Genomic DNA, 18,622 nt, shown 5'->3' with positions numbered 1-18,622 from the left:
TCTTCCGGCTTCTCCCGGAAGCTGTTAGAACTAGAGACAGGAAGTTCCGCCCCCGTGCCTTTCAATGATGACGAAAAGCTACGTAAAGCGGGCTGACGTAAACGTATTCTTTAAATAAAAGGGACAGGTTTCTTAGCGGAAGGAGGGGCGGAGTCATGGTTGGCGGGATCCTGGTCCTCCCAGGGCAGAGCCACGCCTAGTGGGCGAGGTCTACGGAGCCAAGGGTTGAGGGGCAGGGCCAGGAGGAAATTAGGGGAGGTGCTTGGGGAAGGGGTGTGGCTTCGGATCTGGACGTACTAGCGGGCTGGCACCGCTGGGCAGAACAGAGCGTCTTTTTCCTTCACAACTTTCTTCTTCCGGCCTTGCTCCAAGCCTCCCGGGCTGATTGGATTTATTACTAGTCTGCAACGCGCATTGAGCTCTGGGTTAGCGGAATCAGCCGAGACTGGTCTTTCTGACCTCCAAGAGTTCAACTCGGGGCTAGACGAGATGACAATTTAATCACCGTCCGGTTCTCCGAGAATGCGGCCCCAGGTAGTGTGGAACCTTGGTAAATCAGGCAAGAAACCATTTCAAAGAAGGCACAGATTCCTTGCAGGCTTAGGGCACGGGAAAAGCAGGAGCCCCAAGAAAGGGGGAAATGGTTCAGCTTACAAGAGAATTTTTGCAATTAAAATTTGTTCTAAAGACGTTCTGTGGCGGGGTGGGGAGATGGTGGTGTTTTCCGGTGAACTATTGATTGAAGTGTAAATAGTACAGACGGGCAAACTCAAAAGCGAAGAACTCGGTAGTTTTCACCAACTGAACACATCGGTGGAACCGGGACTCAGATCAAGAAACAGAAAATGACCACAGAACGGCCCTTCAGTCCTCTTCCAGCCACTCACTTCCAAAGAGTAGTCACTGTTCTGATTTCTGCCACCATAGATTAGTTTTCTGGTTTTGTATTTTGTACAAGTGGAATCAAACAGTATGTACTCTTGGTGTGTGGCTTCTTTTTTTCTTTTTCAGCCTTTTTTATTGTGGTAAAATATAAATAAAACTTACCATTCTTGACTATTTAAAGTGTCTAATTCAGTGGTATTCATGCACAATGTTGTATACCCATCATTACTGACCATTTTCTTGTATCCATTTTTCCTCCTCCCCACTTCATTCTACTTTCTGTCTTCTGTGAATTTGCCTATTCTAGGTAACTCATGTAAGTGGAATCATACAATATGTATCCTTTTTGTCTGGTTTATTTCACTTAGGATGTTTTCAAGGATTATCTATGTTGTAGACCTGATGCAAAGAGCTGACTCATTTGAAAAGTCCCTGATGCTGGGAAGGATTGGGGGCAGGAGGAGAAGGGGATGACAGAGGATGAGACGGTTAGATGGCATCACTGACTCGATGGACGTGGGTGGACTCCGGGAGTTGGTGATGGACAGGGAGGCCTGGCGTGCTGCAGTTCATGGGGTCACAAAGAGTCAGACACGACTGAGTGACTGAACTGAACTGAATGTATCAAAATTTCATTCCTTTTTAAGGCTGAGCAATATTCCATTGTATGTATATATCACATTTTTTAATCCAATCGTCTATCAGTAGACATTTGTGTTTCCACCTTTGAGGTATTATAAATAATGTTTCTGTGAACATTGATGTATGAGTATTAGTTTTAGTCCCTCTTTGCTCTTCTTTTGTCTGAGGGTTTTTTTTTTTCTTTCTTTCTTTTTGGCTGTGCTGGGTCTTGGTTGCTGCATGGGCTACTCTCTCTAGTTGTGGCGAGCAGGGGCTACCTGATAGTTGAGTTGCACCAAATTCTTATTGCAGCGTCTTCTCTTCTTGCAGAGCATGGGCTTTACGGTGGTTGGACTTAAGCAGATGTGACTCCTGGGCTGTAGAGCACAGGCTGAGCTAGTTGTGGCCATGGGTTTAGTTGCTGTATGGCATGTGGGATCTTCTTGGATCAGGTATCTGACTTGTGTTTCCTGCACTGGCAGGCAATTATTTACCACTGAGCCACCAGGGAAGCCCCTGTCTGACTTCTTTTGATCAATATTATGATTGTGAGGTACTGTTTTAATTTCTCTGTAACTCAGTGCTTTCAGTGCTGTGGCCTGTGTTCAATCCCTGGTTGGGGAACTAAGATCCCACAAGCAGTATGCCATGGCCAAAAAAAATTTTTAAGACTGAGTACTGAGATTTACCAAGTGAAGTTCCAAACAGGATAGCAGGTTCGAGGGCTCTCAATAAATATTTGAGGGAATGAAAAATCACTGAATTGAACCATTTAATGTTTTGAGAGTTTATTCTGTGCCAGGCAGGCTCTGTACTAAGCACTTCACATACATTATCTCAGGGAGCCCTATCAAGTATATCATATTGTATCCACTTTACAGATTTGGAAACTGAGGCTCAGCAAGATCAAATAATTGTCCAAATTATACAGTTAGTGGTATAGCTAAAATCATCCATCTCACTCACTCCTCGCTAAATATATATATAGGGCTTCCTTGATAGCTCAGTTGGTAAAGAATCCGCCTGCAATGCAGGAGACCTGGGTTCGATTCCTGGGTTGGGAAGATCCCCTGGAGAAGGGAAAGGCTACTCAGTATTCTGGCCTGGAGAATACTGGTGTCACAGAGTTGGACACAACTGAGCGACTTTCAAGAAAGAAAATGATATATATATTATGTTATTGTCAATATTTGGTTTCCTATTCTTTAGCTATTACCATAAATAGCATCTGGAGTATAATTTCATCCTATGAAAGAAAAAATATTTGTGCGGTTATATATCCAGAGAAAAAAATTGCATTAGAATATGACTTTGTTTCTATGTGGCCTTCCCAGGTGGCACTAGTGGTAAAGAACCCATCTCCCAATGCAGGAGACATGGGAGATGTGAGTTCGATCCCTGGGTCAGGAGGATCACCTGAAGAAGGGCATGGCAACCCACTTCAGTATTCGTGCCTGGAGAATCCCATGGACAGAGAACTGGTGGGCTACAGCGCACAGGGTCTCAAAAAGTCAGACACGACTGAAGCGACTCATATATATTGTATTACCATAAAGCATTTCACAGACAGAAAAACAAATATCATATGATAGTGCTTATATGTGGAATCTAAAGAAATGGTACAAATGAACTTTATTTCCAAAACAGAAGTTGAGTCACAGATGGAAAAAACAAACTTGTGGTTACCAGCAGGGGGAAGGGGAAGGAATAAAGTGGCAGGTTGGGATTGACATATATGCACTACTATATATAAAATAGATAATAAGAACTTATTGAATAGTACACGGAGCTCTATTCAATACTGTGTAATAACCTATATGGGAATAGAATCTAAAAAAGACTGGATATATGTTATGCATAACTGATTCACTTTTCTATACAGCAGAAATGAACACAACATTGTAAATCAACTATATTCCAATAAAGTATTAAGAAAGCATTCCACTTGTCAATGAATATTTTTAGAGCATCAGAGAATCGTTTAAATAGATATTCAACAGTATTACCTTCCATGTTGCACTGTCATTTTAAAATTCATTGTCTCATTTGGATAGACATTCAGATTGTTTTCAGCACTTTGCTGCTTTTTGTTCTGTTTGGCTACGCTGCATAGCATCTAGGACCTTAGCTCAGGGATAGAACTCACTCTAGCATTGGAAAAGCAGTGTCTTAACCACTGGACCGCCAGGGAAGTCCACTGTTTTGTTGTTGTTGTTGTTGTTTTATTTTTGTTTGGGCTGGGTCTTTGTTGCTGTGCCGGCTTTTCTTTAGTTGGGGTAAGCAGGGGCTATTCTTTGCAGTGCTCAGGCTTCTCATTGTAGTCGCTTTTCTGTTGTGGGGCACTGGCTCTAGGGCACGTGGGCTTCAGTAGTTGCAGCAGGCAAGAATACTGGAGTGGGGAGCCATTCCCTTCTTCAGAGGATCTTCCCGACCCAGGGATTGAACCCTGGTCTCCTGTATTGCAGGTCGATTCTTTACCATCTGAGCCATCAGGAAAGCCCACTACTTTGTTTTTAAACTGCACTTTGATAAACATCTTTGATGACGGTTATTTGTACACATCCATAATTTCTTTTTCCCTAGGATAAATTCCTGGAAATAGAATTGCTGGGTCAAAGGATGTTCACATTTTTAAGATTTTTGCTATATGGTGCTGTGTTGTTCTCTAGAAGGTAGTACCTATTTTCATGCCCATCAACAGTGTGAGGAGAGCCCTAATAATGTTCTTGTCCCCTCAAACAGTGTAGATGCTAGAGAGGAACAGGGAATAGATGGGGGAGGTTTAGAGAAATAGAATCCTGAAGATGATTATAAGCCACGAGGAAAGAACAGAGGAGAAGGGGAGAAGTGAAGATAAATGCAATCTGAGAAGGGAATCATTGACTGAGCAATGGCCTCTGAAGCCAGGAAGGGCTGAGCCAGCAACTAGGGCTTGCCCTGCAGAGGATGTGGGAAATCTGTCGTGCCTACAGCCCCAGATACCTGATCCCTCTATTCAGGATTAGGGATATACACCCTGTGTTATATAGCATTCCCCACGCTACATGTCATTTTTCATTTTCTGTCTTACCAAATTCTTTGAAGGCGGGAACTATGTTTTGTTTTTATTCTAGTATTCCCAAAGTCTATTCAGTGCCTGCATGCAGCGAATACTTGATAAAAATTTGTTAAGCGAATGATAGATGCAATTCAGAGAAGATGGGGAAAGAGCTAGGGATGCATTTTGTGAATGTGTACAGCAAAGGACAGGATGCAGTTAAGAGTGTTTGGAGTCCTGCTATGCTAAGTCACTCTGGCTCTTTGCAACCCTGTGAATGGTAGCCCGCAGGCTCCTCTGTCCATGGGATTCTCCAGGCAAGAATATGGAATAGGTTGCTATGGCCTCCTCCAGGGGATCTTCCTGACCCAGGGATCAAACCCGCGTCTTGAGTCTTGCGTCTTCTGCATTGGGAGATGGGTTCTTTACCACTAGGACCACCTTTTGAAAGAGGGACTTTGGGGATTAGGGTTTTCCAAGATTTATTATACATATATGTATATACACATACATATATATAATTTGGCTGTGGTGGAGCTCCGTTGCTGCATGCAGGCTTTCTCCATTTGCACTGAGAGGGGACTACTCTTCATTACCGTATGTAGGCTTGTTATTATGGTAGCTTCTCTTGTTTCGGAGCACAGGCTCTAGTGCGCAGGTTCAGTAGTTGCAGCTCGTGGGCTTTAGAGCGCAGATTCAGTGATGGTGGTGTCTGGGCTTAGTTGTTCTGTAGCATGTGGGATCTTCCCAGAGCAGGGACCAAACCTATATACCCTGCATTGACAGACAGATTCTTAAATCACTGGACCACCAGGAAAGCCCTGGGGTTAGGTTTTTGACGGTGGAGAAATTATGAGGGGAAAAGAAAGGAAAGAATGAAGACTTCAGTTGGGACTATACCACTATCTAAAGCTGGCCTCTTATATGTAATAATCATTTAAAATTAACATTTCAGTGGGTCTTAGGTCCTTATCTGTTTATTTTTCCTAAAATATTGAACTTGGGTATTTTTATACCTTTATGTCAAATTATGATGGCTGCGGAGTAATGAATGCATCTGTGAATCCTGGATGTTGCCTTAACTAAATACATTTATAGTAAATCCATTTTATAAAAAAATCAGAAAGTACTCCTTCCCTAACCATCAGATAAGTTGTTTCATGTTTGCCCACTTGCTAGGCAGAGGGGTGTCTGTTCCTTTAATTTACATTCACTGGATTGCTAGTAAGCTAGCACATTTGTCATGTCTCATCAACCACCTTGTAAATTAACAATTTAGGCCTTTTGCCTTTTCTTCTCTTCAATTTTTCTTTAAATTTCACAAGAATCCATGGGAACACCCCTTTGTCAAAAATTCAAATGCAGACCATAAAAAGCCCCACTGGCACAGTTCCTCTCTCCTCCTCAAAGGAAATTCTTGGGCACCTGCCTTTCAGGCCTTTTTCTATTCAGCTCCAGTCATGAGGTTTGGTTTTGTTTGCTGTCCACGTTATATTTCAACCTTGGTAATAGTCTTGGTAATCTTTCCCAAGGCAGTACATGTGCTCGTCACTTGGACTCTATGCCCAGATCACTCCTGCTGCGGGTATACCCTTTGTAAGGACTGAATTGTATTCCACAGTGTGGATTTGTTTACCATTTCCCACATGTTGAGCTGTTGCAAGCAAGGCTGAGATGAATACTGCCATGTGTACCAGCCTTTGGTGTAACTGGGGAGCTATTGAAGGGCATTGCTTAATACTGCCATCAAAGAGGCAGTTTCCTTTCTGACCCTCTTGGATGAGCAAGAACTTGTGTCTCCAAATCGTCACAGGTACTGCGTATTAGTCTTTAAAATGTACCCCCCGCAGGAATTCCCTGGTGGTCCGTGGTTAGGACTCGGTGCTTTCACCACAGTGGCCCAATTCAGTCCCTGGTCAGGGAACGAAGATCCTGCAAACTGTGTGGCACAGCCAGAAAAAAACAGTCCCTCAATCTAGTAAGAGAATTATATCTTATTGTTGTTTTAATTTGCATTTCCTTAATTGCTGGTGAGGTTGAGCATGACTATTCATTACTTTGACAGATATTTGCATGTCCACTCTCTGCAAGACACTGTACAAGCACCAAGTCAGCAATGGTAAATAAAAGAGATGTCATTCCTGCCCTTAGAAATCAAGAAAATGAAATCTTTTAGTGGCAGATACTTTTGTCAACATTTTGCCTTTTACTTGTGTTTATGATTCAGTGCTTTTATAACCAAATTTAAATTATTTTCTGTATCCAGATAAGTCTGTATCCAGATAAGTCTTTTTTCTTCTATGCTTTCACATAGAAAAATCTCACCCCAAAATCAGATACATAATCACATGCATCTTTGGGGCTTTTTAAATTGGGTATCTTGTCATTGTAAGTATAACAGAAAAAGCCACGCTCACTGGGGTCTGCCTGCTCTAAAGGGGGAGACAGCTTAGCATCCTCCCCCGAGAGTGAGGCTCCTGGCTTGGCCCCAGGACTAGAGGGTATTTCTCTCTCTTCACTTGGCCTTTTGGATCTGTGAAATTAAAGCAGAAATTTCATCCAGAAAGGAGACGTTGCTACTCTGTATAATGAGGTCAAAGACTATCTTCTAGTTATTGAAAGGAAATACCTACAGATGCAACTCTCTGCAGAGGAGGGGAGGATGGGCAGCAGCTGCAAGAGACTGACCCAGGCAGGACTCCTGATCCATCTCTACCATGTGACTCCATGTGGCAGTGACAGTAGAGAGCCCAGAGTCCCTCACCTCAGCAAAGGGACAGGAGAACAGGCTGCTGACAGCCCCATCCTCCAGTGGGTACTGCAAGTACAGGGTCTGGAAAGGTTCCTGTTGTTGTACTTAAAAAAAGAAACAAACCACAATTTTAAAATTAAGTAATTACTTTTGGTTGTGCTCGGTCTTCCTTGCTGCACACTGGCTTTTCCTAGTTGCGGCAAGTGGAGGCTACTCTTGAGTTGCAGCGTGTGGGCTTCTCATTGCGGTGGCTTCTATTGTTGCAGAGCGTGGGCTCTTGGTGCGTGGGCTCAGTAGTGGTGGCACATGGGATCTTCCCTGACCAGGGATCAAACCCTTGTTCCCTGCATTGGCTGGTGGATTCTTAACCACTGGACCACCAGGGAAGTCCTCCTGTGTTGATCTTACACCCTTTTTCCTATCACAAGAGTAACAACTGATCTGTGCAGAAAACTTGGGAATCACAGAAGAGTACGATGGATGGGGAGTAAACACGGAGCGATAGGTATCTCAGGCATATTTCAACCTAACAACAGCCACGCTTTGGTCTGTGCACAAATCATTTATTTGCATTCATAAAAACTGGCTTAGCTTAAAAAGCTTCCTCTTAAGGATGAATAGTGGTAATTTTGCCTCTGGGACCACAGCAGGAAGTGAGAGAGAGTAGGGGAAAGCTGATGGCTGGTTCTCCTGTCATGGATCCTCAAAGACCACAAAGACCATAGTTAAAGGCACTGTGCATCACTGGGGGGTGGGGAACACAACCGTAAATGGGTCGGGGACATCATGCATTTCTTTCTCCCTCAACAGCCATTTCCTGAAAGGCCTGTTTAAGGAATATAGTCCAGTCTCAGTGTCATTGAGGCAGATACAGGTTCCTAAAGAAATAAGTACAATACTGAGGAAGGCTACCTACTGGAGTCGAAATAGGCTCTGCAGAGAGAGGGCTATTGGCCTGAGTCTTGAGGATCGTATCAGCTTCAACCAGGGCAAAAAAAGATGTGGGAGGGGTAGGCCAAGCAGAGGGAAGAGCACAAGTAGCTGCGTGGAAGCTAAGGGGAGCGGCTCGTATCTGGCAATCCAGTAACTCATTTGCTAAGGCTGGGCTACAGGAGCCTTAGAAGGGGAAAGCAGGATCAGGAGGCCAGAGAGCTTGGCGGAGGCAGGGACTAAATACTTATTCTGCCTTGTTGAGATCTGATATTATCCTGAAGGTTGTGTAGAGCCACTGAAGGTCATGATCGGAGCTCTGATTCCCAAAGGTCATTCCAGCATCTTTGCAGGGCATGGGGATTTCAAGACCAGTCAGTGAGGTCCTCCCTCAAGGTGACAAAGGTAGATCGGGCATTGGCAGTACAGCTAGAGGCAGAGTCTGTCCCTCTTTAGGAGGCTGAATGGGTACATGAGGAGCAGGGCAGAGGGGATGACAAGATCACTTCCTCCTGGCTTGGGGTCTGCCTGGATGGTGGGGCCATCATCCACTTAGGCAAAGGAGGAGGATGCGGGCAAAGGTTGAATCTGCAGACCTTCCCATTGGAGAGAGGAGCTGAAGTTCAGGTCAGGCTGGAGGTCAGCAGGTGGCTCAAGAAGCCAATAAATGGATGAGCTGGCCCCGGAGGACATGTGGACGAGAGTGTGGACAAGAAGGTCAGAGACTGGTCCTCCAGGGTTGGGAGGGATGACTGATGGGAAGGGCAGGACAAGCTCTGGGAGTGGCTGGGCATGGGGCTCACTGGATACGCCCCTCCACACGCAGCAGCAAGTAGTCCTTGAGGAGCGGGGGCAGTGGGAGGCAAGAGGCAGCCTGTCGGCAACGGCTACCCAGCTGAGCACGCACAGCCAGCCGGGCCAGGTGCTGCAGCCGTCTTGGCTGGTTCACCATGCTCAGGGCCGAGCTGTAGAAGGCTTCGTGCTCCTAGGTCAGGAGTGGAACAGGGTCAGATGGCCCAACACCCTGACTCTGCCCTTCCCTCTGGGGGCAACCTAGTGGTGGGGCCCTGAGATTCTACAACATAGGTCCACCTGGGCATGTAGTATATCTCATAGGACTCAGATTCAGAACCAAAGGCCCTGCAGGGGTCATGGGAGCTGAGACCACACTGCAGGGCAGGGTCTCAGCCATGTCTACACCCACCTCCCCCCACTCCAACAGTGCTGTCTACTGAGTCAGAGATGCCTGATAAATGTCTATACTGATGCAGGTAAGAGAGAGGCTAGAGAGGTGTGTGTAACTAAAGGTTGTTCTAAGCTGCCAGGGGGCAGGGAATGCAGAGGTTTCACTCTGCCCATCCTCCTCCAGCCCAGGGTTCCCCTTGCTCCTGCTTCCAGGAAGCCCATCCTGGGTGTATAGGCCTAGGGTTCACCCTTCCTCTCTACCTCCCCCAGAGCCCAGGAAGGAGCTGTGCAGGTAGGGTAGACATACCTGCCACAACTCGGGGAGCACGGCCTCCACCCAGGTATCACAGGATGGGACACAAGGGTAGGCATTAAGCAGGACTTCTAGGGCCCGAGGGAAGTTGGCACAGTGTCTCAGCATCTAGAAACCAAAAGAGATTCTTAAGGGCACCATGTTTCCACCAACCAGCCTGGGCCACTATAGTTATATCCAAATTTGAGATGCCAAGATCTGTCCCTCCTAATCCTTCTCTAGCCTCAGTTTATCCCACATTTCAAGTGTGTTCCAATCTATTTGGGGGCTTTTTTCTCTGTTGGACACTCTCCTCCATAACTCTCGCTGGTCCCTCCCAAGATGGGGACCGACCTCTGGCATAGACGATGGGCTCTTTATCTTTTGGCCTCTCTTCCCCGGTGGCTGGGCAATTCCAGTTCCAGGCACCCCCTGCTCGCCAGGAGCCTCTCACCTCTGGGCGTACAGGCTGGGCCCCATAGTCCAGCAGCGCGGCAAAGAGGACCTCGGGCTCCCAGTTGGGGGCGTCCTGGACAGCCTGCAGTGCACAGTCCATGGGCGTGTGGCCCGCTTCGTTGGGGACCGCCGCACAGGCCCCGTGGCGCAGCAGCAGCTCGGCCAGGCCCCCGCAGCCGTTGGCACAGGCGTTGTGCAGCGGCGTGTGGCGCTTGCGTCCGGCCGCCCGGGCATCGGCCCCAGCCTCCAGGAGCCGGCGCGCGGCGGCCTGGTGGCGGCGGCTGCTGCTCGGCCCCTCGGCCCCAGCGCACGCCGCGTTCAGGGCCGTCTCGCCCTGGCTGGTGCGCAGGTTCACATCGGCGCCGTGCTCCAGGTAGAGAGCCACATGCTCGTCCAGGCCGCGCGCCGCCGCCACGTGCAGGGGCGTCACCTCGCTGTCTCGCGCGGCCAAGTTCACAGTCGCTCCCGCCTCCAGCAGCAGCTTGGCGCACCTGGGGACAGGGTACAAGGCCCCCGAGACAAATCCTGTCATCCCTGACCCCTTCTTCCCACCCCTCTTGGCTCAGGTGAGCCTGGTGACCACCGCCACACTCATGGAGGCCCCGTGACTAGGCAGAAGAGGAGGACGGCCCATCCAAGCCACCTGGAGCATTTCGGTTTTCAGCCCAGAAAGGTTGTGGTGCAACTCAGGACACACAGCAAGTTAGTAATTAATACTCACTGCCTGAGACTGTCCCTCCTAGAATCTAACCTGACTCCCCCATCAGATTGGGACCCCAAGGCCTGGTTCTGAATCACTTGTGAATGGTCTCTTCTAACATTTTGATAGCCACTTTTCAAAAAAAGTTTTGAAAACCCACTAATCTGTATACTATGAAGCATAGAAAATTGAGTGTAACCCTTCCCCCACCATCACCAAAGAAAATAGAAATAGAAGTTCTAATTAAAGTAAAAAAAAAAGTCCAAAGTCCTAATTAGTATTTTCTTCCTGTCTCCAAACATGAAGGGCTTCCCAAATATAAAGACCACCCTTCTTGGCCAACCACACCCACTCCAGCAAAGGAAAGGCACTTGGGTGTCCCCCTTACTCCACTCCCTCTAGAGAAAACAACCAAACCCAAACAACCAAAACCAGATTTTAGGGAGCACAGACTATAGGGAGCACAGCTTTAGGGAACACTGGTTCAGTCTTCTCGTTCCTAGAAAAATTATAGGTCAAACACTGTTGAGGCAAATATGCATCGTTAAACCACCATGGGGTAAACCAAACATTCTTGCAAACTAAATTAATGATGATACTAAACTAACAGCAATTTTAAAAGCCAGAACAGTAGCCACTGGAAACTCAGGAGCAGATCTGTCAGACTCCAGTGAAACCCTGATGACCAAGTGTCATTCCCCAAAACAGAGTTCCAGCTCCCTTCAGTGCATGCTCAGGGACCAAGAGTTGAGCAGCATCTAGCCAGCCACAAACTACATAATTTATTTCCTTGGTAAATTCTAATCATAGACTAATTTTTGTTTCTATTGTATATACTAAATTTAAATAACTCCAAGAAGCTCGCTCAGTCAGGTTCCATTCTCATTTCACTTAAAAGAATTAAGTCTGGACGTCCCTGGTGGTCCGGTGGTTGGAATTTACCTGCCAATGCAGGGGACACGGGTTTGATTCCTGTTCCGGGAAGATTCCACATGCCACGGAGCAACTAAGCCTGTGTCCCACAACTGCTGAGCCCACGTGCCACAGCTACTGAAGCCTGCATGCCTAGAGCCTGTGCTCTTCAACAAGAGAAGCCCCCCCAATGAGAAGCCCAGGTGCTGCAACCAGAGAGTAGCCTCCACTCACCGCAACTAGAGAAAGCTGTTAGGCAGCAAGGGAGACCCAGTGTGGCCAGAAATAAATAAAATAAAAAATTGAGGGAAAAAAGAATCAAGAATGCTAGAAAGTACACCACGTGCCCATAAAAACTCAAGAAAGGACTGGAAATTTTGGATCATTTCTGGGTCCATCACTGATCTAGATCTATGTGGGGAGAGGGCCCCAGCACTGGGGCTGTGGAATGTCTTCCAGGAGCCCTTGACTCCCTTTCCTCGCCAGCTCTATCTCTGGGCCTGACTTGTAAAAGTGCAAATACCATCATGTAGAGGGTCCAAGAACCTGTTGACCTTAAAAAAGTGGGAAGAGGAGGTGTGCCTCATATTAAGATCGGAAAACACTGGGTCAGATCTTGATGCCTACCTCTAAACAACTAGGAATGTGGCTGCAATAGGTTCCCAGGCAATAGGAAATTGCAGTTGAAAAGAGTTTTCCCCCAAAGCAACAAGGCTTCTGCTTCCTGGGGTTAGCTGATGTGACTTTGGAGAGGTCACTAAACCTTTCTGAGTCTCAGTTTTATCCTCATAGAATGTGACCTGTCTTCCAAGCTGCTACCAGGAGATGTTTTCTGTTATGTGAGCTGGAGACACACACACACACACACACACACACACACACACACACACACGCACACACTCTGCCTCCCCAAACCATCTCAACCCCTGGACACCTACTGTAAGGACTCGGGGACTGTGCAGAGGTGCAAGGGGGTTGTGCCTTCCTCAGACAACACGTTGACCTTGGCGCCGAAGGTCACCAGCAACTGCACACAGTCGAACTGGGCCCGGGCACAGGCCTCATGCAAGGCTGCCCGGCCCCCAACCCGAGAATCCAGTTCAGCTCCCTGCCGGATCAGGTAGCGGGCGCAGTTGGTGTAGCCTCGGGCAGCAGCGATGGTGAGAGGTGCAGTGTGCTTGGCCTTGGGGGTCAGCACCCAGAATCCTGGAGAGAGCAGGCAGTTTTAGGGGGTTGGGTATGAGGCCAGCGGGCAGGGCATGCTGTCGTCTACAACTCTGCATGTTGGGCTGAGCACAACCCTGTGCTTATCTGTACCTGTGGAGAGGGGCTCCCTCAAGCCCCCATTTGCGAGTGTAATCTGGAACAGCCTTTTAGAACAGTTTGTCAGTCTGTGAAAATCATATATGTCATAGAAAGAAACATTTAATTGCTCTTTTTTTTTGGCCCTACTGAGCAGCTTATGGGATCTTAGTTCCCTGACCAGGGATTGAACCTGGGTCCTGGCAATAAGAGTGCTGAGTCCTAACCACTAGACTGCCAACAAATTCCCTTAATTGCTCTTTAAAACTACAAGGGCAGCTAAGGAGGTCAATCCTATTAAGGAAACTTCTGGGTCTTTGAGCTGCTGGTGGAGTACTTGGCTCTTTTTGTTAACTTCAGTTCAGTTTAGTCACTCAGTCGTGTCCGACTCTTTGTGACCCCATGAATCGCAGCATGCCAGGCCTCCCTGTCCATCACCAACTCCCGGAGTTCACCCAAACCCACATCCATCAAGTCGGTGATGCCATCCAGCCATCTCATCCTGGGTCGTCCCCTTCTCCTCCTGCCTCCAATCCCTCGCAGCATCAGAGTCTTTTCCAATGAGTCAACTCTTCGCATGAGGTGGCCAAAGTACTGGAGTTTCAGCCCCAGCATCATTCCTTCCAAAGAACACCCAGGACTGATCTCCTTTAGAATGGACTAGTTAGGTGCTCTAATATTTGGGAGGGGAAGGAGTTATGCATAGGAGGGCCTGGAACTGACTTGGGGAGTAGCCAAAGGAAAGCTGAAGAAGTCCTAGGATATTCCCTGAGTGGGGAGGGTGGGGTGAAAGTGTGGGGAAGGGTGGAGGGCGGGGGATAAGAAGTGGGAGTGGGGAAAGGAAGGGTAGGAGGAGGGGTTGATCATAGGACTGGTGTTGGATCCAAATTGTAGAAATAGCCAAGGCCTTGTTTGAAGGACATAGATGCCTAATATCTGACCATCAGTTGTTTGCATTGTAGTGAAGTGAATTCCTGGGTTTCCTAAATCTTGGGTAAAACATGCTTTGTTTTTTATTAAGATTGAAATTAAGGCCAAGTTCCATTTGGGAGATGGGGGACATGCTGCAGAATGAGACCGAGATGCCCTGGGTGGGGTCACATCTCTAACAGCTAAAGGACTTTGGAGCCAGTGGTGACTAATAGCATAAATTCTTCAAGGATTTTGAACCCCCAAATCCATAGGTGGGGGTTGAGGCAATTTCCTGTTAATCAGTTTTTCTTCTTTTTGTGTGTTGGTTTATTTTTCTCTTTTTTTGTCTTTGGTCTTTTTTTTTCTTTTCTCCTGTCAATCTTAAGAATGGAGCGATCTTTTTTTTAAATTAGTTTTTATTGGCAGATAGTTGATTTATTATCGTTTGGTTTACATCGACAAACGCTCTGGTCAGAATAGATCCTAAGGATACAAAGATGTTGGTCATATTGTTATTTAAAGTAGATTTTTTTAAAAGGAACCTAATCTAACCAATCTATTGGGTTTCCCTGGGTGGCTCAGACGGTAGACCCATGTTTGATCGTTGGGTTGGGAAGATCCCCTGGAGAAGGAAATGGCAACCCACTCCAGTATTCTTGCCTGGAAAATCCCATGCACAGAGGAGCCTGGTGGGGTCTCAAAGAGTCGGACACGACTGAGAGACTAACACTGTATAAACCATGGGCCAACCATACAATAGAATTTATGCACCTATTTAAAATATTATATAGACTTAATAGTTATTACCACAGAAACATGTTAAATGAAAAAAATCAGGCTATAAATAGCATCTGGTGTATAATTTCATTCTATGAGAGAAAAAATATTCCTGTGGATATATATCCAGAGAAAAAAATTGCATTAGAATATAACTGTATTTTTATGTGGGCTTCCCAGGTGGTGCTAGTGGTAAAGAACCCTCCTGCCAATACAAGAGACTCAAGAGACACGGGTTCGATGCCTGGGTCTTGATCCCCAGGAGAAGGAAATAGCAATCCACTCCAGTATTCTTGCCTGGAGAATCCCATGGATAGAGGAGCCTGGCGGGCTACAGTCCACAGAGTCACAAAGAGTGGCACACATACATGGATTTCTATGTAATTCCAACAACATGTTAATATAACTTTCATTCTGAAAAGAATACAAACCACTAAGCATGCCTCAGCTTCGTTTAGGAGGGATCTAAAATGGGGAGTGGGAGGGGACGGTCTATTCTCTGGGCTGGAGAGGGGAGATTGGGCCCAGGCTCTCTCCCATCCCCACCCCTACCTTCCTCCCTACCCCTCCTCTTCTGCCCCCACCGGGTGCTCCTTACCCTGTTCAGCTGACCAGGCCAGCTGGTTGCTCACAGTCTCCACAATCATGTTGGCAGCGTCTTCATCTTGGAACAGGGCTTTGATCTGCTGCAGCTCACCGGAGAACAGGGCATTGTGCACAGCTGGGTCCCGGCAGGAACGGCGTGGCCTAGTGAGCCGGGCCTGGGAATCTGGGGGGCATCTTTGGCTCCGGCACTGCTGGGCTGCTGCCCGCCGCCGGTCCTCCCATTCCAGCCACTCCCGCTGCAGGCGAAGAGAGCGCAGGGTGGAGGAGGTGAAGGGGAAGGTCTCCTCCGCCATGGCAGGGGGGCCCAGGGCTGGGGATCCAGGAGTTTGGGCGGCAGCAGCTGGGCAGGGCTGGTTCCCTCGCCTGACTGCCACCCTTGCTCTGAGGAGCCACCCTGCCCCCTCACCTGTAACCCAAAGAAAGGAGCAGCTGAGGCTATAAATAGGCCCTTCGCTGCTCTGATAAACAGGGTTTGCCCAGAGTCATGATCTTGGTGCAGAGAAGGTGTTGGGCCAACCCCCAGCCCAGGGTTGGGATGGCCCCTGTGGGGAGCCATCTCCCAGACTGACTGGGGAGCCGGCCCCCAGATGAACCCCAGGTCTGCATTCTCCCACTTTCCTGGAGTATCTTGGGTCGGCCAGGTCCAAGGTAAATGAATCAATCAGAAATGGACTGGACAGGGCTCTCTGATGTTGGCTGGAAACCAGGCCCCAGCCCAGGAAATACTGGCAGGTCACATCGGAGTTCCAACAGCTCTGCTCAGCATCTGCATTAACAACACTAACTCCGCACATATGGGCCCAGAGCTTTAGAATACTCAGATTGTTTTTATATCCACCTTTACTCAGATCACCATACAGATTTCTTGGCTCTTCCCGGGTAAACAGCACCTTGGTTTTGACAATAAATTATATGATCAGGCTGATTATCACAGTTTGAACACCTCTGAGATGGGTGGTCTTATGTCTGTTTCATGGATGAGGCACTTAAGGCTTAGCAAGGTGAAACCACTTGCTCAAGGTCACAGCTTGTGACGGGGAGCCAGGCTGGGGTCCTGTGCGTCTGACTCCAGAGATGGAATGATTCAGTAAGAGCGCCTCTCCCCACCTTCCAAGCAGGACAGCATGGTCCCTAACGCTGCCATCAGTGAATCTTGGTTAGGGTTTTCTTATTTGATTTTCCCTAGCTCCTAAAAGGGCTCACATGCCTGCCTGAGGAGGACCAAGGGCTTGACCTCACAACTCTGGGGACCATGGAGACCTTCAAGCTGCAAAACCACTCACCCAAAGTGCTCTGCTCTTGGGAGCCTCTAGGGGGAGGAATGAGGCCGTGAAACAGCACTAGCTGCTGTGGGTTCCCAGCAGTGAAGGGGAGGGCGGGAGGGAGGCTGGCCAATCCTGGCCCCAGAAGCTCTCCTCAGCTCTGGGTGGAGGGTGGCCTCTGGGCCCCTCAGGGTCGGCCTGTCCCTATCCTGCCCTGACTGCAGGTGCACGCCCTGGCTGTCCCGCTCCACACACACACACACACACACACACACACACACACACACACTCCACCTCATTCTCACATTTTCAATTACCATCTCAAGACCTTTAACCCGGACCAGCTTAGCCTCCTACCTGGTATCCCCTCTTCTGCTCCACTGCCCATAGGGAAGGATCTATCTGAAATGGTTCATTTCCCAGCTTAAAAACGTTTGCTGAATTCTGCCCTCTCCCACTAAACCCCGTGCCCTGGTTTGGCTCCGCGTCAGGCACCATTCCCCTCACATTTCCTAGCCCTTCCCTCCGCTTGGAAGTCCCTTCTGATTCATCCCTCAAAGTCCACCTCAAAGGTCACCTGCTCCGGGAGACACCTGCTCAGGTCTCCCACCCCTGAGGCTCCAGCCCCTCCCCATCCATGCTCCTGGAGGACCGCTTGTGTCATGTACTGTGGCCCACAGCTTGCTGCCCTGGATATGGGCTCCAGAGCAGGACCTGAGTGGGTTCAGTTGGGTTTCTGGTCCCCGGCAGGACATGGCACACAGTAGGTCTTGTCGCAGGCTGGCCTCCTGTGAGCAGCATGTTGACTGAAGGCCCCCGTTCTCCACCAGAGCGGACACACATCTGCCTGCCCATGTGTGTGGCAGCAGCCTGGGCTGTTTCTGGCTCTGCCTTACCCAGAGTTCACCCACTCTGGCCCCAGCTTCTTGGTGGTATTCCAGGGTGGGGAATCCCAGAGAAGCAATGAGATCATGCCCAGCGAGGGCTTAGAGATCCTCAGAGAAAGGCGCCTCTATAAATGCAGGTGTGATTAACCCTGTTGGCACCCATTTGGTGTTTTAATTGCCCCGCCAACAGCCCAGCTGAGCACCCACATCTGGGTTCCCAGGGTTGGGAGCTGGCAAGGTGGGTGGGGCCGTGAGGGGCCTTCTCTGAGGTTCACAGTAGTCATTGTGAGCGGGGCCTGAGGCTGTGCTGACCTCCCCAGCCTCTCTGCAGCCTTCTTGCCACAGGCCTGAAGGTGCTGACTACAGCTCAGTCCCCAGAGACACCGTATGTTCTGTGTCCTGTCCTTAGCTTTAACTTCCTGAGGGCAGAAGAACTATACACAGCATTAACTTCCTGAGGCCTTTACTTCAACCCACACAGGAACCCCCAGGGAGCCCAGTTTTATTGGCAGAAACCGGGCCAGGTGACTGGATACCCAGCCTGTCTTCTGGGAGCTCAGAGCCTATGGGGTGATGGAGTACACAAGAAACCAGGACATCTGTCAGGATGGTTAAGAGTGAAGAACAGAGCTCCAAGGGGCTGAGGGGGGATGGGTACACAGGCCAGGGGAACGGGTGGTTTAGCTGCACGAAGACCACTGGAGTAGAAGGGCTCTGGCCCAGATCTAAGCTAGAGAGGCAGAGCTGGGGAGTTAGTGGGGGAAGAGATGGAACTACGTGGTGTGCTCAGGTGTTGTTCAGTCACCAAGTTGTGTCTGACTCTTCCTGGTCAGCCCTCTAGGCTTCCTGGTCCCTCACCATTTCCCGGAGTCTGCCCAAATTCATGTCCATTGAATCGGTGAAGCCATCCAACCACCTCAGGTAGGTGTTCAAGCAGGAAAACTAAGTGAGAGTGTGAAAGGGCAGAGCTGGTGAATTAGCTCCTGCCTGTTCCCAGGCTTGGGCCACAAAAGCCTTCTAGAAGAGTCCCACTGCAACCAGCCGCCAGGTGAACACGGAGTTCCTAGGGCACTTGCTCCCTTCAGCTTTGAGGCTGGGATCCATGG

At 48.6% G+C, this 18,622-nt stretch overlaps 1 protein-coding gene across 1 annotated transcript; it reads right to left on the bottom strand.

The window, feature by feature from the left end:
- Nucleotides 1-9,024: 9,024 nt before the first annotated feature.
- Nucleotides 9,025-15,660, bottom strand: ASB16 (ankyrin repeat and SOCS box containing 16). The gene is made up of 5 exons (XM_068978812.1): nt 15,360-15,660; nt 12,709-12,976; nt 10,157-10,649; nt 9,718-9,831; nt 9,025-9,210 (listed from the first exon to the last, which is right to left on the bottom strand). Exons 1-5 carry the CDS (start codon nt 15,658-15,660, stop codon nt 9,025-9,027), a joined length of 1,362 nt encoding a protein of 453 aa, XP_068834913.1.
- Nucleotides 15,661-18,622: the final 2,962 nt, after the last annotated feature.

The sequence above is a fragment of the Capricornis sumatraensis genome, chromosome 8 (assembly GCF_032405125.1).
Source record: "Capricornis sumatraensis isolate serow.1 chromosome 8, serow.2, whole genome shotgun sequence".
Classification (NCBI taxonomy): domain Eukaryota; kingdom Metazoa; phylum Chordata; class Mammalia; order Artiodactyla; family Bovidae; genus Capricornis; species Capricornis sumatraensis.
The sequence above is the reverse complement of the archived record's forward strand: the minus strand, read 5'-3'. Positions and strand labels throughout refer to the sequence as shown.